Below are 25141 nucleotides of genomic sequence, written 5' to 3' on the forward strand. Positions count from 1 at the left end.
TCTGAGGTTCTTTACGAGTCTCGAAAAAAGTTATCTCCACAATCGTCATCGTTTTTACCTAATTGCGCGCAGTAACATAATATTTGCGCTAATCGTTTTCTTTCAAATTAGCTATTGACTTTGCTTGACACAGACGAGTATTTAATCGAGATTACCTTGTCATCAATAAAAAACGTTTGAGTAATTTATATAATTGCCACGCAGATGTCACACACACGCCGGTACCATTACATTCACGCGACTCGCTGAACGAACTTGGTCGGTTCTAACTACACTTCGACTAATCACATTCACTAAAAGCTTCCATTAAGTTCCATAAGCAATTTCTTCAGTTTCATGAATCATTCATACAATGCTTTAAAAAACAAGAAAAATTTATCGCAATAGCAAAGTTATTTTTATTTTCGATATGAAACAAATTATTACAGCAGTACATGCACAATAAATAAAATCAGTGTTACAGGTGTTTCAGAAAATATGAAAGTCTATAATAAACCAATAAAAACGTTAATAATGCTGAATAGAAATATTTAGCGCTAAGTAGGCGTTGTTTCCATACGTCGACGGATTTGATGAATATGTCTCAAGAGGGGCAGTTTTGGATCAAATAAGACATTATTATTAAATGTAACCTAATTCTCAATGAAGCGATCACTTTTAAGTTTGCAAGTTCATAAAAAATTCAAATCTGTAGAAAATGACGTATTCACCCTTCAAAATTTTGTAAAAATCTCGTTTTTTTTTTTATACTTTTAATGCTATTGGCCTTCGCTTGGAACAAATGACAGGCATATTTCGCCATCGCCTTGTTGCAGTTGGTAGGTTCATAAACAAAAATCATAACCTACAAATCTACCACAAAAACAGTTGAATATGATATTGAATATGCTACTGAGACAACACCACCTACTGAAGCTTAAACTAAAATATACCATAGTTCGGTCATCGATGATCTATTTTTTGCATTTCGGGTGGATCCAGAATGCCTTTCACTACAAACTTTTCACCATCGTTTTCCCATAATTGACCTTTATCAGCCATATACCAACATTCTACATCTCTGTCCAGATTATAGTCTCTCAGCGTATGATAGGAAACTTCAATTGGATTGTGCCTGTTATAAATTAAAAATTAGAAACACATTTTGTGTGGTGTTCAATAATTTGTGTATAATTTTGTCCGAGACCGAAAATGCTTTATGCATGGTGAGAAATTATTGTCAAGTGAGAAATCTATTTGTTCTAGAGATAAATTTCCCCCTAGTTAGCGCTGGGAATGGTTAACCGGTTAACCGATTTTAGATGATTAACGGTTACGATTTATTTTAATCGTTAACTGACATCTCAGGTATAAATCATCTTTATAATGTACAATTTCTTCAGGAATGATTACTCCATCGCAAATTTATTTATTGTAGCGTTTAATGTGAAAAAATATCACTAACTGTATTTGTAAAGACCAAATGAAGGTGAAAAATAATTGAAGTACCAAGATCGCTGATTATGAAAATTTGACAATGATAAATTCATAATCAGTTTTCGGTAAAAGCATATTCTTCGGTAAAAATATATTGTTTTCTTGCAAAATCGTCTATTCAATGTGCGCAGTTGATGCTGTTGTTTTTTTTAGATATCTCAAAAAAGAATTTGCGCATTGGGCACTGTAAATTTGTCACATAAATGACATTGAATAACGGAAACTGTTTCACTTAAATACTTCCATATGTCCGAAGCACGCTGCATATCTCTTGCAGCAAAAGGATCACGAAACGAACCATATTCGTCAATAATTTTGAGAGATACCAGGATAAGATCACTCGAAATTAATTTGTAACCATTGTGACGTGATAAGCTAAAATACCAAATTATTACGTCAAACGTAACGTAATTTCCCCCGGTTAACAGTTAAGTGTTTTCCCTGAAATTCCCAGTCCTACCCCTAGTATTTGCATGTAGCAGTACTAATATTTTACTTATTTAGTATTAACGCAATGCAGACGTATGCATACATAACAAGTCATTGAACATGTACAAAAGACAAAGTACAAGTTGCATTTATTATACAAGCAAATGTTCCGCTAAAGATGGATAACAAATGAGATTAAAATATTTTTTACGAAAACATTTTGATCATTGGAAGCAAAATTATCATGTAGCAATATTCCGTTATAATAAAGTCGATGAGAAGCTGAGGAAGTCTGACTTTGGTAGAACGAAACGTTACAGAAATACATTTATATTAGTGGGCAGCAGGACTCTTGAATTGGATAGTAAGTCATATTTATACCTGCTACAGCATCAATGCTGTATACGCATACGGATCCACTAGCATAAAGTCATAGAGGCAGGATAAAGAGTTAGTCTCGCGCAACACAATTCAAAGTTTCTTTTTGTTGTTGTTCTTTATAGGTAGCATCGTTGAATATATTCTAATTTAATAACATTGATCTGTGATATAGTGGGTTCATAAAAGTAACACTAACATACCTGTACCACAACACTGCTGTTTTGCCGTCCGATCTAAAATCTATGCTTGCCGGTACTTTCGCTTTTGTTTTAAACCTGGAAAATTGTCCCAAAACACCAACCGCATTCTCTGTCAAACCATCTCCTCTAAGAACTGCGAAATCTAGATGATCTCTCACAAATTTGCTTTTTGAGTTTATTCTGCTGATCACCTGTAATTCAATAATGAGCTGAAAGTGCGAAGTTGAATAATTTGGATAACCATTTCCGGTAATGTAACGAAAGATAAAAATGTTTAGTCGAGTCTTGAAATCAAATGAGCCACATTTTCGTACGATGTTACCATTGAATCACCCCAGATATCTGTACTTCCATGGAAATTATTGAAACAATTAGCCTATATTTTATTTAGTGATGAGATTACAAATTTTGAGAACGGGTCATTTTTTGTATCGAACTCACTAGCAACAAGTTCTTTCATTTCGGAAACCATACCAAACTTATAGCTCTCAAAGGCAAGATTGAGTTTGATTATGATCACGGAATTCAAAGAATGAATTTGCACGAAACCAGCAAACCCCACGAATCTTGCCACTAATTTATCCCGGGACAAATTTTTACCGAAAGAATTTTTCAATATAGAAGAACAGATGAGTTTTGTGAAAGGACAGTAGTTGAAACGCAGAAACTATTTGACAAACTTAGTTGATAGTGGGTCATTGCATTGATAGCCCGGCAAATTACCCTATCACAAATATAATTATAAACTCACTCTGAAAACGACTTTTCTCTTTATATGGACGAAAAGAGTTGATCTGAACTTTGTAACTGGATTCACTTTTAATACAACACCTTTGTAGCGTGTTGTTCCGTATTTTCCGAACACTAACGATTTTCTGACACCTTCAGCCGTCCGAAATACAGCTTCTTTCGAAGTTATCTGCATTACAAATATGGCGTAAGCGTCTGGTCATCAGAAATTAGGTGAAAAAATGAGCAAGTTAGGAGAAAGACAATATTCATATTTTAAGTTAAAACCAAACTTCCCATTTAACAAATGAGGTACCGATACGAATTGTAGGAATATATAGCTTTATTCAATTAATATTTTACTCAAACATATCGGATTAAGATTTATTTGCGAATAATCAGACCAACTCACAACTATGGTCATGTTCAGCTCATGTATGTTGATTCCAATCTTGTTTACGTACGTACGACTCGATCGAACGCTTTTGCCTGGGGCCTTTGATGTGACAAGTTTTCCGTTCACTGTAATACCTTTTTCTTGGTCGTGAAGGAGGCTAATTGTCTGTGATGAATAATTAAAAAAAGGAAGGTAATATGGACTCATGGATGGTTTTGCAATTTTTTTGCTGTTTCTAGAGAGATATATAAAGGATGTTTGTTTCGTGAAGAATTGCTATTCTGTGAAACTTATAAAACAATCCATTTTAAATTTTTAGAACATATCGATGGAGGAAGTGCTGTAACGTTATTCACATTTTTTCTGACTCAAGGATTCGGTTACTTCACCCATAATTTTGCAGTTTGCTTGCGCACATTAGTATGACATTCGAAACATTTTTTTTTTAATTTCATCTGGTATTGTGCTGACATTAAGTAACCATATTAGCCATCTAACCTCCTAAAATTCTGGACTTCGTGTCCGTTTATTTACTAATTACTTTCCAGTCAATAATGTTATAAATAATTCTATCGATTCTGGACCACTTACTTGTCCATCTTGTCCTTCCCAGTTAAAACACAAAGTAATCTGTTCTTCAATATCAATAACAAAATGGGGATCTCCAAAAAATAATAAGCTAGGTCGCGAAGCGGTAAAAGGAATAATCGTTGAAAACGGAATTCGTCCGAACGCTGGAGTTACAACGGATCCTTCAGGTACGCTTCTAGTTGTAATAGGAATGGTGGTTGGAACAGGTGTTGTAGATGCCTCTTGAAGTCGTTGTGTTTCTTCCTCAATTTCAGAAGCGATTGTATCGTCAACTTCTTTTAGATTGCCTGGTTTGGAAACTACCAATGCGGTATAATCGTTTACCACAAAACTGTTTCTGTGTAAACAATATATATAAAGAGTGATGAGATTTAAATTTTAAAAACAGGTTCTTTTTTTGGTATCGAACTCATTCACAACAGGATCACTCATTTTATAGTTCTGTATCAATACAAGATCATAACATAGGTTTACATAATAAGAACAACTGAAACGTCATTTGACACTACGAAAACTACATTTACATCGAACGCTTCCTATAAGTCGAATACAAAACACCATATATAATGCTTACGACCATTTCCTGCGTCTAAGGCCTAAAACAAAACCACAACAAAAACAAGAATTGGTTATCACAGCTTTCTAAAACGGAATCCCATCACTTTTCAGTTTATTTTCTCTTGAGTGCACGGAAAGTGCCAGTATTCTTGCAATATCACGTTTGTATAAGAGGTCTTTCGGTTTGAGCTTAAGTGATTGCAAATGTGTAAAGCAAATTTGGCAATAATCCCAGACCGATTTGATATTTTCCAACTAGTTTTAAACCCAAAATCACAAACATAAGGGCATGATGTTTAAATTTTTAATGTTGGTGTCGTTATTCAAGTTAAACTTTTCTGAGTATAGGCTCGTGTGATAGCTCAAGTTAGAGTATGGATTGAGTCACCCTACATTGTAGCATATTTCATAATTTCAGAATTCGACAGTTTTCGCGCCTGAAAAATTGACCCTGCTGACTTGTTGGTTGAATATTTTCATCATTTGCTCAATAACTGGACAATGCGGGAAACTTACTCTCTTGATATATTAGTTACTTTTTCTTTCAACTCATCAAGTTTCGTAGGATCTGTTTCGTTCTCCAATTCTTTTAGAGTTTCTACGAGTTTCAGGTAGTTTTCTTGTCTCTCGATTAAATCTTGCAACTAAAATAAATCATAAATCACCATTAAGATCATGAACATAAAGTATACCCCGAGTTAGCATGAATAAAGCTTTACTACGTATATATTTTTTACGGTTATCAATTTCATTATTATCAATGTAAAATTATGAGATAACACGCAGAAAACCCGACTGAATCATGTCAATGCAAAATACGAGAATATCGGTCGGAGACCGAAGACTTATCGATTGAAGTAACCTGGTTTAGAGTGAAAGACACGAATAAATTCCGTGTAAACTATTAATAAAAGATGGATCACCTCATCCTCATTTTCATCGCAAGTGGGGAAAAGACTTTCTTCCAAGTAGAGGTCTTCACCATCGGTTTTTGCTGAATATGAATTTTTAGCTTTTATATTATTTTGTGTACAATAAGATTTTTTGATTCACTCCTGCAAAATATATATCCTGTATCGCAAGCCAGATATACTATTTTGGTAACGAGTGCAAATCTTGTTTTTCATCTGGATCAATCTTTATACTGTTTGTTAATTATTTAAATATCTTGAACTTTTTGACGAAATTTAGTTTAGAAAACACGTTCTAGTCTAGTATACATTGTGAACAACTTGAAACAAATGTGTATTTAATTTCGAAAACATTCAGTGCTTATTCAGAATAGCAGCCGATTGCATTGTTAACATATTTAAGATATTTCGTGATATCATCCAATACAACAATTTGACCTCGTAATTTTGACAGGGTGTTTCGAATATTGCATAGCACACATGGCACACTCGCCCCACTAATACCACTTTTCAATTGTACGAATCATGCTTCATAGACTTGCTCTAACCGTTAGCCTAACGTATGATATCTATTCCGATCTAGAACATACCATTGATCCCACTTCTCGTGCTTACTTTAACTATTTGCCAAAATTTTCAAATCTATCCTACACCAGGTACAAGTGGTACGTGTGTGGTACAGGTGGGATACGACGTTTTTAGGGTAGCAAAAAGTGATATTCTCCCAAATGATGCACTCACCAGAAAATGTCACGTCGACTTCATCGTCTTCTCCTGTGGCGTCTGTTTTAATCACACAGATAGGAGTATCCGCAAATTCACCAGCTACGACGATTTCTGTTCCTTTCTGATATTGTTGAAAATTTAGTGCAGTTGTTGGTATAAGCTGTAATGCAGTACAGACGGGTAAAAAGATGATGTCTTTAGCATTTAATGATTAATAATAATAAAATATAAAATAATATGTATAAATGTATAAAATAATGTTATTAAAAGCATTGACTCACTCGTCCACTTGGGTAACGAATCTGAACCTCGCGTAGAACTGGATATGCGATTGTTTTGAAGAAATTATTAATCTGAAAATAGAAGGTTTGTACGTTAATTAAATATTTTATTCACACCTCATGTAATTAACAATGTAATTGTGATCGCAATGTAACAAGTAATAATATTTAGAAAATAAAATAAAATTATTTTCATGGTTCATAATATACATAAAACATATCCATAAAATCACTGTCATCAAAGTGTTACATTATTATAATGGCATTTCTTCTTAGTAGGATTCGATTTCCCCCGCTTGAAAGTATTGACTTTAATAGCTATCTACTGATATCTATCTATATGTGGCTCTTGGTACATCAGTAGTTGTTTTCAATTCTTCTCTCACTACTCTCACGTTTTTTATTTGAGTGGTCGACTACTTTCTTCGAAGTTTAAAATGCTTAATGAAATGTTTAAGAAACTATATATCCGCGAACAGGAATCAAGGGGCTTCGTTTCAAAATATCCATATCTGTCTTACCTGTACATTAGCATCAATATCTTCATGTATTTGAATGAATGTTCCCTGGTTTTTATGGGCGATCGATGATAATACTTTGGAATTGGCCATTGCGCCATAACCAGTAATATGAATGCCAAATTTATTGCTGTAAATAAATGAAAGGCATAAATTTATTTTGTTCTATTTAACCCAATTGCTGAACATTTCTGAACGCTTTATCTATTGCAAAGTAATAGTTGTTATTGAAGAACGGCAGATAATCCTTCGTTTTCAAACAATTTTACACAATGTGGACAAATTATTTCCATGTTCATATTAATGATAAAATCATCGTGATTTCGTTTTAATAAGCTTGGCGGTTTGTTGTTGTAAAATTGAGAAAACAGATTTATTCTGTTTCAGTATTGTTGACGCAACGTGTTGTACCAATATACTATATATAGGCGAAAATGTTATTGGAATATCCGGCTAGCCATATTGCTTAGTTTAAAAAAGTAGGCAGACATCTTATGTAAAAATTCATGAAATTGCCTTCTGGTTATTTTAATGTTTATTCGTGCCCACCACTTCTTCCAGTGTCGGCTACATCAAAACAGCTGCTTGTTTTAGTGTCCACGAAAAACATAACAGGTCCGAACTATTCGATTTGAGGTATTCATTATTAGTCTTCTTTATCACCAAATAAATGCTTATTTATTTAATATTCAATACCTGTTAAAACTTGTTATCGTACTGATCACAGTATCTGTACCGATTTCTTCTTGTTGAGATCGACCGCCATCCGTCAAAACAAAAACATAATCAGTTGAAAAGTGAGAATTTATGTCTTCATCTAAAATATGAATAACATGATGTTACTAACCAAAGTGGAAAAATAAATAAAAGGTATAAATTTACAAAATGGTTCATAATGAATTTTTTTTAATGGTCAATTTGGTTACAATATAGAGATGTAGCGACATTTTCTATCCAATGTGGCGTTGAAAATACAGTCTATGCTGACCCCACAAGTAGGCATGACAGTGCCTACTTGTTTTCCTGCACAATGAAAGATCTCGAATCACATAAATTGATCTTTTTTACTCTTGCTACAGCATCCTTACATTATACGAATCCATTAGCGCAAAAGCATTCACAAAAATGCTGGTTAGGCTTGCATAGCCTCTATTGATGGTTGTATGAATTGTATTGCTCAATATAAATATAAATAATTATTAAATCCAATATTTTTAACATTTTTCATTAAAATACAACTAAAAAATTCGTTCAAATAATTTTATGAGATGCCCTAATCGTTGACGATTAGTACTCGTACATACCTTCAACATATCCATCGATAACATTTATAGCTGCTTCGAGTCCTTTCAGTAAATCCGTTCCTGCCTGAGCTGAAACGGAATTCAAAAATCGTTTGGCCGCCGCGATGTTTGCGGCAGTTGCTTTTACCATGATGCTACGACTATCTTCACCAGGGTGTGGATCCCAACTTTGCACTTTTGAGTTGAACATCAAAATTGCAAAAGAATCCTGTGAAAAATATTGAACTGGTGATTAACATAGCAAACAAGTGTGGCATATGTAATTTTGTACACGTTTTTTCCCGTCAGATGAAATTCATTTAAACTTAAAACTAGGGAATCCAGCTGCACGAAATCAAATAAACCGTATTTCACTATCAAGCATTATATCGTATATAACGAGTTACGTATTACACATTATTATGACGCCATTGAGTGTGGAACCACGAATGAGGAACTTGGAAGGTTATCGAGCATCGAACGGGTTATGGTTCTTTTCAGACCGACCTCAACGGGGCCCTTACCCACTTCGAAGATGGTATGAGAAATGACTTGGTAATCAAAGCAATCATCGACTTAGAACTTTGTCTAAACCTTAATTATTAAATTGAGTTTTACGACAGACAGAAAAAATTTCTGTGAGCTTTGTAATTGCAAACTCTTTGAGAATGAATAGTAAGTAGTAAATTTATTCCTCCTTTCAATAGACTTACTTCAGAATTTAATTCATCAAGAATTTTGTTCATGCCATTTTTCATGTGCATCAATTTTCTTCCAAACATCGATCCTGAATTATCCAACAAAAATACTACTCTCTTGTTCATTGGTTCATATTTAGGTACGAAGAAATGGAGAAAATTCCTGAAAATATGTAAAAACTGCATAACTTCCCTAATACACGCGTTTTAATGCAATTTAAAAACTTTAATTTTAATTAATATACAAATATATATAAATAATAATAAAAATTGTTTAAATATGAATAAGTTATTGACATTATTTTTGAGTTTGGTTAAATTCATCGACACAAGCAAAGATTTTTTTCCAGATTACTAAGCCAGCATTGACCAAACCTTTTACGCTGGTAAGTAGGTTAGTAGGCAAGAGATTTTTGTACAGATGGTGCATAAGGTGCCATTGTACAAATTGTGCACTTCTTCACACGAAAGACAACGGCCACACTCAAAGTACCCAACTTTACTAAGAACGATAATAACTGGTTATGGTGGATAATTTTTTGGTATAATTAATATGTATGTGTTATTATGCGGTAAAAAATTATTTTTCAAGCATATAACTTTTAGGAAGATTTTTAGTTGTAGCAATGCATATTATCATTTACATCGTAATGTATTTGAAATGTATTGACCTGAAATGTATTGACATAATTCCGCATACTCTTAAATTCACACTTACTGATCGAACGCAACCATTTCACTAATTTTATCTCCTGGCCGAACAAGATCATATTGAATAGCAAATTTTCCATTCAGTCCGTTTGGTGATAAAAGTGTTTGTTGTTCCATCGTAGGCGAGAACGTTATCTTGGCTGAATTTCTAAATTATGGAACAGAAATATGAATTCTCAAACAAAAAGAAAGATGCAAATTGTTACTGTAATCATCACTATTTGAATAGGGTACTCGATTTACATATATCTGATACATAACTTACAAAATACTGAATATAACGCTAGTTGTCAGCTGTGATGTACGTTACCTATTTACTGCAGTAGTCTAACGTCTAAAACCAAAAATGGGTTGAGGTTCAGGACATTCAAAGAACGGGTTTGCACGGGTTCGTCACGAATCCCACACCTGGATGCATTGCCGTGTTGAAATTACTAGTATGTGGAGGCAATGTTTATTTTTCGGTTGTCAACAAATGTAACTTGCAGGTGACCACTCAAATACGCAATAAATCAGTATAGTATATAAGAGTAAACTCGTTACCCTGATTCAGAAATCTTTGTTCCTTTCAAATGAATTCCCTTGGACAAACTGCTCTGTTCTGTGCGGAAATTCAAAACTTTAAGATCACTTAAAGGCAAACTTTCCCAAATATTAATTTCAATATCAAACGACTTGACGGCTTGTCCAGGCTGCACATTGATTTCGTGATGATATCTATGATTGAGAATTGATATTAAGTGAGATACCCAGTCGATATGGTACCTAATTTCAAAAGGAGCATACGTGCTCAAATGTCTTTCAAGTAAATGACAGAGCAATGCTTAAGTATATGAGTGCAAAGGTTAAATGGTTAATTAACTGCAGGCAAGTCTAGGGGACATACATATAAATCTGTTGTCTAATCATCCAAATAAGATTGGATTTCCATATTTATCCCAAGAAAAGCCGATAAGACGACCTAATCATATGGTTTACCACGGCCTCTCGTCCGGTTGCCAGTCCATGTCAAGTATGGGATTAGTTAAACCAGTTATTTATTTCAGATGCATGAATGTGAGGGTGGAGAAAACCGTAACCGACCAGTAGTTACGTCAACAAACAAAATGCTTCATATCTACATAACAAGTCAGATCCTACGACGTAGCAATTCACATTGATATTGGTGAACATGGGTTTGTCGAAAAGATGGCGGCCTGGTGGTATGTCATGTGGTGGCGCAATAGGCTCAAAAATAGTAATATTTGGGACAAAATATCGTGGGCCATCAGATTCACAGAGAAATAAGGATATGCTCTTATGGACTTCTTCCGTCTCCGAGGGCAAATTTAGTGTCAATTAATCCATTAGTTGCAGTGAAAAAAAGCGATTTTTACAACAACAAGAACGATAGCACAATATTTTGCTAAACCATCCTTGACTTTACCTTCCAACCGATCGGACTAAAGGTTGTTGATATTTGATTTGAAAAACAACGTCTTCGTCTCCTCGCAAATTTAGTGAAGTTTGAAATATTTTTGAACCCTCATCTTGAGAAGACAAATGTCCAAAAGAAAGACCTTCGCGCTGTAACACAGATAATTTATTAATTTAAAAGATTTTATCATGATATAAAAAAATTGATATTCTCAATGTTACTCATTCCAGGAAAAAATGTCAATTTAAAATGGCAAAATTTGCTTAAAACGCATTAGTGCGCAGCAATTACTTTTGGACACATGCACTTGAACAGGCCAAGCCCAAACATTATTTAATACAAAGCCTCAGTGAAACATTTAAATCGAAATATGCAACAATTTGGTTGATCCCTATTTTTTCAAAAAAAAAATATTTACTTTTACATATGAGTGTAAAATATTTTAGCAGTCAGAGAATATAAAGAACTTGATTTAATTTTAAGCTATTCGATGTTTTATAACATTTCAGACTTGAATATTACTCATTATATTTCCCTATCTTCTACATATAAAACAATAAAATAAAAATTGACAAAATTATGTTTATGAACCGACCTTTCCAATTTCGTAAAACGTTTTTGCTTCTCCTAATTGCTTGATTTCTCCTGAAAATGTATCTCCGTCAACAGTCATGGTAAAATCAGTTATAAATGCATTTGGTGGAATTACAATAGAAAATACAGATTCTTTTGATACCCAACCACTAAAATAGAAAAAATTATTCAACATTGTATATATTGTATATTATAAGTTTATTAATTATATATGTTTGAATTACTTTTAATTTCCACAAAAACGTGAAAGCTGAAATTTTATATAGTTTTAAAAATATACCTAGGTCTATGTGTAATATATATCCAAATATTGTGTTTTGAATAATAAGTAAAAAAAGCTTGAAGTTCACAAGAAGATTTTCTCAAAGAAAAGTCACGCACACCCACTCAGAAGTAATCGAGGTCTTCTGCTAACAATTTACGACCAACAACTAAAACGTCAAGAGCATCTACTAATATTATTATAAACAACTATAATTGAAAGTATAAACGTTGAATTACTTGAAACGGAACTGCATTACAACGCTCATGAGTATTTCTATCCATCTATCCGTAAGCTTACAACAGCGTTTCTTCAATTTCAAAATATTAGGCATGCATAAATAAGAGCGTTCTTCCCTTTCCGATGTTAAATACCACCCATTGTAATAGTTCGTTTAGAAACATTAACTATATCACAATGTAATCAATACGTAGTTTAATTTCATCGATCTATAAACACGAGATCTTGTTCATAGTACGTTGCAACACTATGCGGTAAACTACAAAATAATCGCTTCGTATTTCGTGTTAAAGGGTTCAAATTGATCAGATGAAAACCGATCCAAGGATCAGCTTTCTACCGAACTCGATTAATAGGCCATAAATATGTCCGCAAACCCTCGATAACTCTATAATTCACCACAGTAGTAGTTTTATAGTAAAAAATGTTCAACATTACAGTGATATTTGTGTGTAAATTTCTGATGCGTCATCCATGAATTATTTTGTTTTATCTTATTAGAATTTGTTCAAAACAAGGTCAAAGTAGACTGATGTCTGACCAGAGCAATTACTGGAAAAACTTGATCCATTCAAACTTTAGACTTAAACTTGGATTTATGGTGTAAAATCTCACTTCATGGGAGAGTTGCAGCAGTTGAAGTCATTAAGATTAAACATTTGATCATGGATACCATAGATACTAATATCACACATCACATTGTAGTGCAGATTTTAAGAGATTTCATTCAATAGAGTTCAATACTTTTAATGTCAGAAAAATGATCAATTTTAACTGCTTTTTAAAGACAAAAGGTTGAATGTTTTTGCAAAATTTCATTGAAAAAGTTATGAAAAATAAATTTATTTTACTGGTTTTATACTTAAAGTTTGAAGCGATATTCACGATATTTCAATGAAAACCTATATGAATTTAGTAGTCAAAAATATATGTGTTACTAATTTTCTCAAAAAAATTTTTTGTTTGTTTTAAGTTTCGTCCTTTTTGGATTTATGCCCAAGTCATTTTAATTTGTTTTCATTACACGATTCCTCAATTGAATCAAGAAAGTTGAGAATCATTTCAGTGGCGAATCGTTACTATTAGATGGATTTCACCACATTCGAATGACTAACCATCATTTTTGTTTAATTTTTTTATAGATACTGAATATATACTCACTCGTTGACAAATTTGCTTTGTACAATAGTCTCTGCAAACCTAGTGTTGATATTACTTGTGATTTTAAATGATTCCATAGCTGGAGCTTGTTTTGCTGAAACCGCCAATAAACATTCTTTGTAGACTAATACGCCATTTTGGTCTTTCACTGAAAGAAAATGTGAAACATATTATGTGGTACAAGACTTCGAAGCATTCGAATACAGCCGTTTTTTATTTTGTTAGAGTAGCAGCCTGTGATCGCCGAACTTGAAGTCAGGCAGAAAAGAGAACTTGCTTGCTGCAAGCTTTATTCAAAATAGCATTTATGAAAGTTACTAATTTTCTCTGTCAAATGGGGGTAAATAAAGCAATTCAAGCAAGAAGTAACAGAATAATTCAAAATTAATTATCTGTGAAATTATAAGAATAAAAATACCAATTTATCTAGACTTAGAAAAAGGCAGGTAATCTCGCGTTTTTCTTCATCAAACGTTTGTATGCATTATATGGCAATGTCATCAGATCATCGGTTCTTTCAAACCAGTGTTTATTTCCGCAACAGTATAGAATGACATAGGTGAAGTTCTTTTTATGGTTTCAAATACATCTTTTAAAATTTGTATTTACGACTTGATTCTGTGTCCGCATTGATGGTTTCATGTAAAAGGGCGCGAAATTTGCGCAGGACATTACACAAATTCCAGAACACGTCCACGTTATTTTGTATTGAAATGCCATTGTGGGTATTTCTCAATATAAATATCGGTTACTGCAGTATTTATGATAGAAAAGACAACTGCTTCATTGTGGCATCCAATTTTTAAAATGTTTTAAGGTCAATCTGCCGTAACTATTTTACGCGTTGCTCGCTTTAGTTAAATTATTTCCCAAAATACAATTTTCTGCGAAAAGTTGTATGACCAAAAACGCGTAATTTTATGCGATAAATGCAAAAATTTTCTGCATCAGCAAAAAACGTTACCTGTAACAGTTACTTTCGATACCGATCCCGGTTTTGCATCTCTTGGTGTTCGCAATCTCAGAAAAAATTTCGCGTCTCCTCCGCCTGTAACCAATATTCTTGACTGAGAAACAGACGTTATAAATTTTTCGCCATCTACTGCATTTACTGTATAATAGACAGCTTCCTTTCCAACATTTCTGATAGTTATGGCTACTTGGGCGGGAGAACCAGGTCTAAAATATAAAAAAAAAATATACACAAACTCAATACAGTTCTTTTTTTCTACCGGAATAAACTAGTCACCAATAATTAAAAACGTATAATTTACCTCAAAACAAGTTTATCCAGTGCCGAACAATCGATTTCAACATTTACAAATTGTATTGATTGTTGAGCGAGTCGTCTAAATTGAAATCCTCCCGCATCTATTCCACTCACATATGCAAGTAACTTTCGATCAGCAAATGATTCGAGTTTGACACGGAAGTGTCTCTTTTTCCCATCTGGTACTCTGAATGTGGTATTGATAGAGAGTTAGAAAAATGTGAGAGTTATTGTTTTATGTTCTTCGAAAAGTGTTTACTTTGTTCCACTGTTACTACTAAGTGACTAAGTGGTCAAGCTCTTAGTCTCTTCGTATATACGGTTTCTGCTCTCATTGTCTTTTCCCAAATTGTTGGCATGTTGTTTCTACTACAAATATCACTCATTTTGAGAAGATGAGGCCACTACTCAGATAATCTGTTAATCTCTGAGTGAGTGCTCACCAACTAGTGTAATGCTTACTTTACCATTAAAAGTTTGATAGTCACATACTTGAAACTTATTTGGGTGTTTTTTACGAATACTGAAAGCATATAAAAATAATCCACTCTTCATAACTTTGTGATTTTTATATTAAATAAATTAGCATTGCAATGGTGATCTATCTTCATCTGAGTACAAAAAGTTCAAAGAATTCACTGGTACCTGAATTCAGTTAGACATTGAAGAAACGAAGTAAAATCAATTTCTGTGCAACTCACCTGAAAGAGTATACGGATTCACCGGTCTTTACATCAACAAATGAAACTGTTCTAACAACATCGTCAGTGTTCAGTCCATACATATCGACCAGAACAACAACTTTTTCAGTTGATACTGGTTGATCTGATTAAATAAAATGGAGACGTTAATGGAGGTTGATATTGCTTGGTAGTAGTTCCCTAACTAATATTGCAAAAACATCAAGATCATTGAGACAATTTGAATAATGTTTATATCAGGAACATATATATATTTGAGAATAACATTTTTCAAGATAAGATGTAGAATGTAGATATTCATTTATATTCATCATGGAATTGTTATATCTACGACAGATCACCAAATTTTTCCGTGCAATCTTGAAAAATTACTTGAGATATTTAGTAATAAATCTGTTGATACACACCACTGACCCATTGCAAACTATCTTTATTTTTTGGCCAAGTAAATATGTGAAGAAAAGTTTGTCTTACTAAATTTTTCAAATGAATTATCGCAAAAATTGATTTACACACATATCCAGGAACCAACGTCTCATAAAAATCTCTAATGAATTTTCTTCACAAATAATGATAAATACAAATATAATTATCATATTATAATAAGCATATATTTTCTTTTCATACAAGAGGTTGAAAAAATATATAAATTCTATTTTTAGTGTCTTGTAACAGCAAAATCCACGTTAACAATGATGAATTTACTCACGATGTATAACTTTCAAACATTGGGTCGTTGTCACATTTCCAATTTCTTTTGCTAAAGATTGAACAAAACTTTTTGTACTCTTTCCTGTTACCTGTATAATTTTAGGAATATTTTTTTTAATTTGGCATAAATATGAATTATTTTCTATAATTTAAAATATTTAGCTCAAACGCGTTTCATTTTTGTATACTCTATATTTAGAAATTACGCATGAAAAATTGGGATAAAAAAAAGAAGTTTTATACCTTCACTCTACATATTCCAGTAGTTTTAACATTGAGTCTATACTTTCCATATTTTGTCACGTTGATGCTTCCAATAAACAATTCTGCTACTTTAATAGATCTCTATAAATAAGAAAAATGTAGATACATCTTGCAAATAAACAGTCAATACTCAAACAATAAGATTTAACCTAAAAATGGATGCTTAATAGAGAATGTAGCGATTCACAAGTTGTTTTGTGAGATTTATGAGAAATTTTTTGCAAGAATTTGGGAATTGAAAATGTCACATAACAATACCATTGGGTATAGCTTCGAACGGACGGGCCTTCTGGCCATGGATTGTTTTTAAGTTTGATTCTCTCTAAAACTGACAAAAACAATTGCAAATGATTCAATCTCGTTTTTTTTAAATTCTGGATCAATCTACTTGTTGAGATTCTGTTCAATTCATCATACAAACTTTTCATTAATTAACTTGAATCGTTCAACCGAACAATTAATATCGTTTTATTCCAATCTTCCGTGTGCAAGTGCATTATTCAGATACCTCAAATTGTATTTGCGCTCCATTAGAACGTAATTTCACAGTATCACATGCTCCTGTTGCTTCAACATATAGTTCTCTCAGACCAGAATCAACAAAAAGCTCAAATCCGGAATCGCCGTCTGAAATTTTTCAAATAATTTATTATCAGATAAAGTGCTTTTACTTTCTGTTTATGTTTTTGGATGTAATTAAATTGTGTATTCAAACAATTTATTTTGTGTTGGCAAATGGTCGTGAGAACTAAATTTCTTGATTTACAATTGTCAGAAATGCAATTTTAAATCAATTTCAAAATAATACAGCCAATAAGGTCAAGTTTTATATAAAAACAGTCGAAATTTTTTTTTTCATTTTTTTGTTCCATTCCACGAGCGTTTAATCCATCCATGTGTAGTACATTTTAACTAATTATAACTTATTTATAAGCCACTTGAATAAATTTACCTCAAATTAGGTTAACAACTTTTCTCGTATTTCCAGTTTTAGATCAATAAAAATAGATTTAACACGTCAGATATTCAATTCTCAATTCAATTTTAGCAACCGCTTTTGGTCATAATTACTTAAAATTTCTTTTGAACTAAAACCACAATAAATACGTTAAAATAAATTATCAGAAATATAACATAAAATGTAAAAACACCAATTATGGAAAATTCTCCATCTTTCCTACCTAATTTAAACGTAATGACATTCCTTACAGTAGTATTTTGTGGACTTTGGTTTCCTTCTAACCACTAAGACTAAGATATTACACCCAAATATTGGTCGTATAATACATAGGTTACTTGATATTATAATTACTATAAACTTGAAAATTATGGGTAACAAAGTAATGAATAAAATTTCTAACGTTAATGATACGCTAAATGTTATTAAAATTATAATACCAGCAAATATAATTTCCGATAAAAAAATAAATACATAAAAGACTGGGAACGACCAAATTTTACTGTCGCTAAAAAAAAACGAAATTTTTATTCAACTATTCTTTTTAAATTCTAAGATATCATCTCATTTACTTGATCAGTTGTTTCCTCGAAAACTTTTGAAAAAATATTTGATTCAAAAGCAGGTAAGATAAAAACTGAAAAATCGTTATGATTCGAGTTGCAAAACCGGTTCGATTAGTTATTCTTCAGTGAAATAAACCGATTGTATTTTTTAAACTAAAAATACAAATTTTGAATAAAATTATAGAAATATTTCAGTTATTTTAGTTTTCTGGTATTGTTGTCTTGTAGTAAAAGCTTAGTGAGTTGATTCATTTTTGGAATGAAGGAAAAAAACTATGGTCAGAGTGAATTTTCATAAATACCTTTATGACTTTTTTATATTATAATCGGCATAATTTTTCAGACATTTGAAGATAATTGAGGAAGGGTAACAATTTTTTCGCAAAATCATCCAATATTTTTTACAATTACTCAAAAACGTTACAAAAGTTACTGTAACATTCATAACACCACATTTTCTGTAATATGTTTACATTACTAACTGGTTATGGTTCTTCGTTCCAAATTGACTATCCCATGCTGCAGGGCTACGTCTAGAAGACCGGTTGATTTGAAAATATCTTTTCTGCGAACGACTAATACTTCGCCTCCGGTACTATTGGCCAGATGTTGATATAACTCGAAGCCAAGCTTGAGTGACGGATCCCGGCAGGCAGCCAATCGCCTTGTCCTGCGGGCATAATTTTTTAGTCAATTATAAGCTCTTTTAAAAATATTTTAATTTTGGGATAAATGTGATGGCGAAATTCCAATGGGTGGTGTCGTAACGATAATAATGAGTCAAAACGAGTTGAAATTTGGGGAAAAGAGAGTCAGCAAAAACACGATTTCCATCAGTTTTTTTGGTAATTAATACCGTAAAAACTTAATATATCAGTAGCATAACTTCCCTTCATTTTATCAAAGTATCTTTCTATAAAGTACCATATTCAAAGACAGCCAGGGCAAATAATTCTCATTGCGCGCATTTGTAAAATTTCTAAAATTTACAACTCTTTTCTCATTCTTATGACGACTTGTCGTCTGTAAAAGTACCAGATGACTCGAATTCTCCTACGTAAAATCATATATCAAATAAATCACACTCACGATGAAAATCCAGCACAAAGCCAAGTTGACATTTTGTTGGTTAAGAGAAATACCAGTTTAACCATTTTTCTGTTAGCAGTGGCAATAATCTGATCCTGAATTAGAATAGAAGATTGAACATTTTCACATCAAGTTCATGTTTTTATATTAAAATGATATTTTGGGCGAAATAAAGTTGTTTTCTCCAGCAACTTATGTGAAAACAGCGTTTGGGTAGTTCAATCACAAATCTAAAATGTAACCTTTATTTATCAGTCAGGTAAAAAGCATGAAATGACTGCATAAATATATATGTAACATATACCCGACATAGAACATTTATAAAAAATAAAATATGTCTTATTTATCGTTTAAAAATATGTGTGGAAATATCAGCAATTAATCATAAATGGCGCAGGTCTTTCAAACAATGTCTTCTACACGTAATAAAGCTATGTTGTTATTAGCATAGCTTCATGTTACCTGTAGCTCTGCGTCTCTGGCCTCTGCGTCAGTAATCACGTAAATTGTCGATCCTGCTAAAACTTTATCCAAAGCGAGACTAATTCCTTTCATACTAAGTTCCGGTAAATCGCCTCCTCCATGAGCGTAAACACTGAAATTATAACGTTTAATTAATTCGAATACAAATAAGAAAAGAAAAACATATAGACATGTGTGTAACATATGTATAACCAATTAAACAGGATTTGGTGATACAGCTTCAAACTGCAAACCACAGGAACATAGAAGCGTTTTGAACCTTCAACACAACAAAAAAAGCAAAAAAATCCATTTTACAGATTGTCTATAAAGTGTATATTTGCACATAAAAATCATTATAATTGGGTGAGTTTGATTTTTTCAATTGTTAATTGTTGAAAGACTTTATTGACTGTAAGTCTGATATACGATATCCAATGAAATATTCCGGTGATCTGATGTTTATTACAAAAAAGATTGAGCCTGTGTTACAATGCATTTTGAGTAAAATGCTATTTTATCTGGTGCGAACAAACTAGAAGGTTTTCACTTTATAATGTGTCGATGACTTCGAGCGAAAATTAAGTCTGATTTCATAGATTTATTACCATCTAATTTATAATATTATCATGATCACTATAATAAATTGATAGCAAAGTATATAATGTTTTATTCTTCCGTAAATGTTCATAATATATTTACCTTCTGAAAGCTTCTTTCAGTCTGTTAGGATCACCAGTTGACGTCACAGGTCCAACTTTTGGGTCGTTAAAAGGAACCAGAACAAAATTTGTTGGTTGATCAACTGATCCAGCACGTTCGTCGATTAACAACTAGAATGAAAATTCAAATTTTATAATTAGATAATTATCAAATCCATGTTGTATTTCTACGCATATACTTTTTTTTAACATATCACAATACAACATGTTGTGCGTATATACATGTTGTAACTGCCAGCCTTCCCACCTAGCCAGCACTAGTAGGTGAGAATCTGTTATAGTTAGGAAGAACAGCAACATTTTGGTTCGGCAATGCCTGCCCAATTTATTACACCTTGGGTGGGCATGGGATTTGAAGATATTAATATATTCGAGATATTTGCCGGCGATGTCTAACGCTTTAGTCACTAGGTCATCGTGCCCACAAATACTGAATATTAGTTAAAGCAAGCCGTACATATTTTGCAATCGAAGACTGCAAGTACGCGATATCAGGGCACGGAGAAAACAAAACTAAAGGCAGGTGCAAATTGATAAATAATCTATTACAAAAGAGTGAATGCGAACGACGAAACATTGTATCAGCAGAAATCCAAAGTGCGATCCAGCAGTGTTGTGATCATCGCGTTACAAAACTGCTGTTTTAGACTTCATTGTCACAAGCGTGACTATCGAAAGATGTTGTAACATTTTGCATAACAATCTACGGCGGAATATGAAATTGCAGATTTCAGAAATAGTAGATGAATAAATGATCGACAAGTAACATTTTGTGAACGATAGATTTTAGGAGTAGGGTAAATTCAATAAAATGAAATTGAATATGGCTCTTGTATTGTGTCCAGTACTATCCACTTAAAAACAATAGGTTCAAGTTTTTTTGACACCAATCGAATAATTTTTTGTTTCTCTCAACATCTGCGAAAAACAAGGTAATTATCATAACTTATGGCTTCGTTTTCTCGGACGCTGAAGTGTTTGACCACAAAAGTAAAACCTTGAGGCTTCGGCATAAAAACTTTTACTACAAGTCTAGTTCCGCGACATTTTTCAATCCTATAAATAACTGCCAATTAAGTGAATCTCTGACGTGAACATGTCGTAGGTGTAATTGTAAGCTTCCGAAACTATTTGTAATAAAATGTCAGTAAGAAGCTAGCTAATTTCAGACTAGTAATTCAAAATTTTTGTAAACATGTATTTATTACGAAGTAATACTGGATTATTTTAAATATATATTTTAGATTTATGACATAACGATCCCCTGCGTTTATTTCGAAATCCTTAATTTTAGCCGTGAATAAATATAGCATGACAGATAGACAATGGTATGCCTGGGCCTAAAACGAAGCATATGCGAGACAGAGGTCTTCATTATCAGCAATGTGGTCTTGCATTTTCATAAATTCATACCAAAATGTAGTCTGTTGTGTCGCAATTTTATTTTGATTCAATTTACCGAGCTAACGTGGTAATCTTCTCGGTTTTTCAATTCAAACATTTTAGGTGAGGAATGTTAATGTAGTCTGGATTGTCGATACATTTATTATAGCCTTAGGCATAATGTGAATATTGTGAAAACGAAATCTAAATAGTGCAATAATAGACAAGTATCAAGTTACGTTTCCATTTCCATATAGATATGTATTTGTATTTTCTCTGTTTTTGTTAAATTTTATTGTCTGCTATCATTTTTATTTCGCACGAGTATCCACTTTCAGGTTACTACATACACATGCAATTAAATATCGACACTTGATATCTTAATTTAAACCCGTGTATATATTATCTAATATACACATACATTGGTAATATACAAATGTTGTCTGCCAATCTAATTTCAACCCATCGAAAACCTAGCTTCAAATGATCCATCAAATTAAAATACACCAAAACACCAAAAAGTTTTAATTTATTCTTGCAAAACGATGAAAACTATGCGCCAGAGTTACAATTCAAGCAAGGCTTGTGGGTTAGCTCATGTACCGCGAGTTTTAGTAAACAATTATCTTTTAACATAGCGTATTCATTTTGTAGGACAGACTGTCACACATACTCAAAAATCATTTTATTGATGCGGCTGATCTCAACTTATAAGATCAAGTCAAATTAATTTTTTCTAACCAGTAAAATCAACAACAATCGAACACAAATTACGAGAAAATGATGATTATACATTTTTACTGGGGAAGGGAAGTCGCGGGGAACAAAACTTGGTTATCGATCAGCGACACCCGAGGTTCAAATATCTAATTTAGGAAAATTTAATATATTTGAGTTTGGAATCTGCTGTTTTTTACGCTTCAACCCATAGCTCTAAATGGAAGTCTGTGACTAGGTTTATAGTTCATGGACGCCAATTATGAAGTGTTCTACGTTGAAACCAAAGTTTAACATTATGAGGATAAAACTTACTATAACAGTAATCATGGACTTGTGTTTATGTTCAGAAGGATTTATATCTCCGGTACTCTCATGTCTTAATAATTATGAACCCCTAATCACACCTTTGACCTTTGTTCAACGACATAACAATATATGTTCGCTTGTTGAGCAATTAAGAATGAACAAATGATATATCGCTCAATTTTTCACCTGATCATGCTTGTCAAGATAGTTTGATTGAGAAGTGAGACACGTGATCTTCCTAATTAATGACAGGAGATAAAACGTAAGGGGATCACTTAAAGACGTGTGATAAAAATGATTGATTGTAAACATAAAATAGACGTGACTTCTGGTAACAATACGAAGATTTTCGAAACAAACTTTAGTTATAAAACTGACGAGCGATTCGTATGCCGCTAGCTTATTGTGCATACTAAAGAAAAAATATCAAAGAAATCTCTCTCGTGAAATAAAAAATTTGAAAGGGAAAAATATGAAGTGTTGTTATATGAAATTAAGTGTGATGTAAACAAGTATTTACCTAGGAAATTTTAACTAAAAAATAACCTGAAACCGTACGATACGATAATATTGGAATTATTGATAAGAACTCACATGTGACCTTCGTCTAGCTGCATCAATTTCTTCTGACATACTTCCCGTATCATCAATAGCAAATGCAAGAGTTGTTCCAACACCGAGGGCAAAGAATTTTCCAAATGCCCAGTCGCCGATTCCTCTTCGTAACCTTTGAATAAAATATATATCTTCAATACAAAGGATTTTGGTGATCATTTTGTTGAATACAATCGGAGCGAAACATTTACCATTTCGAGTCGACTAAATTAATTTAAGAAAGTGGAAAAACAACACAACAATCTGTTTAATGTTCTATTTTTAACGTTCATTAACGAATATATATTTGTTCTTGTAAAATATGCAAGTACAGAATGGAAATTATGGAGGACCATAAACGAACGTTATAAATTAATTAATGGTATAAAATGTTTAAAGAGGTTTGAATCGAACGTACGAAATGTAAAACTTATTAATGGTACTAGAATATCTTTTTCGCATGAAGCTATACAAATAAGAATCACGATTCATCAGCTTTTTTTATACACGTATGAATGCAATTTGATCTTTATTTTTTAAAGAAATAAAATGCAAAATGTCGTATAATTTATCAGAAAAAGCAAAGTTTGGTACCTGGATATTTCTGACGCTATTATTCCCTCAGCTAGATCTACGTCCTTACTAAGTATACATCTATAATCAATCCAATTGACATCACCAAAATCAGACATATCTCTGTACAGAAGTAATCCAAACTTTTTCCTTGCAATACCAAAATTTTGTTCTTTTGCATATTTGTATATTTCCGATCTGAGTATCACTTTGTCTCGTTCTATGTCTTCACATCCAGGATCAGCTTGTAAAATATCTACGATCACTCGCTTGAATGCATGTGGGGACGCTCCTTCTCCATAATATTCTTTATATAAATTTTGTGCTTCAAGGGGCTTCACCATTGATGGTGTAAACTGGGGTCGATTTGGATCTGGGTTATCAGCGAAGAACAATGATGCCGCTTCAACAAACGATTTTTCTAATAGAGTTCTAAATTCAACACAGTTTGTACCACGAGGGGCAGTTTTACTGAGAATACTTCCATCGCAAATTTGAAATTGTATCCCCAAAATTGGTAATATAATAACGAATATATTCTTCACCATCGTATTATGGATTTATAGCTGCCAAAAAGCAGCGTCAACCTTACGACAGCAAAAAATGCTAAATTTTTCTGAAACAAAGGTATTAAATTAGTTAGATGAACCGTGTTCGTTGGATATACCGTAAGGAACCCTCTACTGAAACTATTATTAGACTGCCGTTTTATCTCCTATCTGTAACCACAAATATCGTCACATCTTGGTATATTCATATTCCCGCGTCTCGTCAAAATACTTTCATTTTATAGTTTCTCGAATTTGTAGAATTTACTTCGATAGCATAAAATATGAAATCTCAATTTGGAGCACTAACACAAAAATGCGGCGGACTGACTACCGGTACCGTCGCGATGAAAAGAATAAGCAAGATACCTTCTTATCGTTCCACGCAATCGTCACGCACCGGCCTCAGGCATTAATGAGTACCGTTATCGTTTAAACTCATTAATTTGTAGCCTACATTGAAATACAAAAAATGTATACAAAAGCAATTTTGGAATTAAAATTTAAAAGCAGGAAAGCAAGGTGGAGTTACGGACAAATATAAACTAAATCCTCTTTACCTTAACCATCAATTTAGCTTCTACCTTTTCGAAGCTCAACTAAAATTTACGGGCAACTTGTGTAAAACTGGTTCCGCAAGGAAAAACGCAAATGGCCTAATATATAAAACAAATTTACCACCAAAAGATATTCTCAAAAAGAAATGAGATA

General features: G+C 32.8%; 1 protein-coding gene across 1 annotated transcript; it reads right to left on the reverse strand.

The window, feature by feature from the left end:
- Positions 1-374: 374 nt before the first annotated feature.
- LOC120337798 (inter-alpha-trypsin inhibitor heavy chain H3-like) lies at positions 375-24520 on the reverse strand. The gene is made up of 30 exons (XM_078116842.1): positions 23904-24520; positions 23310-23442; positions 20287-20417; positions 19585-19717; positions 19123-19217; positions 18516-18703; positions 17018-17136; positions 16489-16590; positions 16244-16334; positions 15535-15658; positions 14838-15020; positions 14528-14742; positions 13564-13711; positions 11902-12049; positions 11316-11455; positions 10433-10606; positions 9897-10037; positions 9194-9341; positions 8502-8709; positions 7894-8014; positions 7201-7327; positions 6680-6751; positions 6414-6558; positions 5685-5755; positions 5278-5405; positions 4204-4540; positions 3628-3777; positions 3238-3405; positions 2487-2677; positions 375-1114 (listed from the first exon to the last, which is right to left on the reverse strand). The coding sequence occupies exons 1-30, from the start codon at positions 24428-24430 to the stop codon at positions 943-945; spliced, it is 4830 nt and encodes a 1609-aa protein (XP_077972968.1). The 5' UTR covers positions 24431-24520; the 3' UTR covers positions 375-942.
- Positions 24521-25141: the final 621 nt, after the last annotated feature.

Source organism: Styela clava, chromosome 10 (assembly GCF_964204865.1).
Source record: "Styela clava chromosome 10, kaStyClav1.hap1.2, whole genome shotgun sequence".
In the NCBI taxonomy this organism is placed as follows: Eukaryota; Metazoa; Chordata; class Ascidiacea; order Stolidobranchia; family Styelidae; genus Styela; species Styela clava.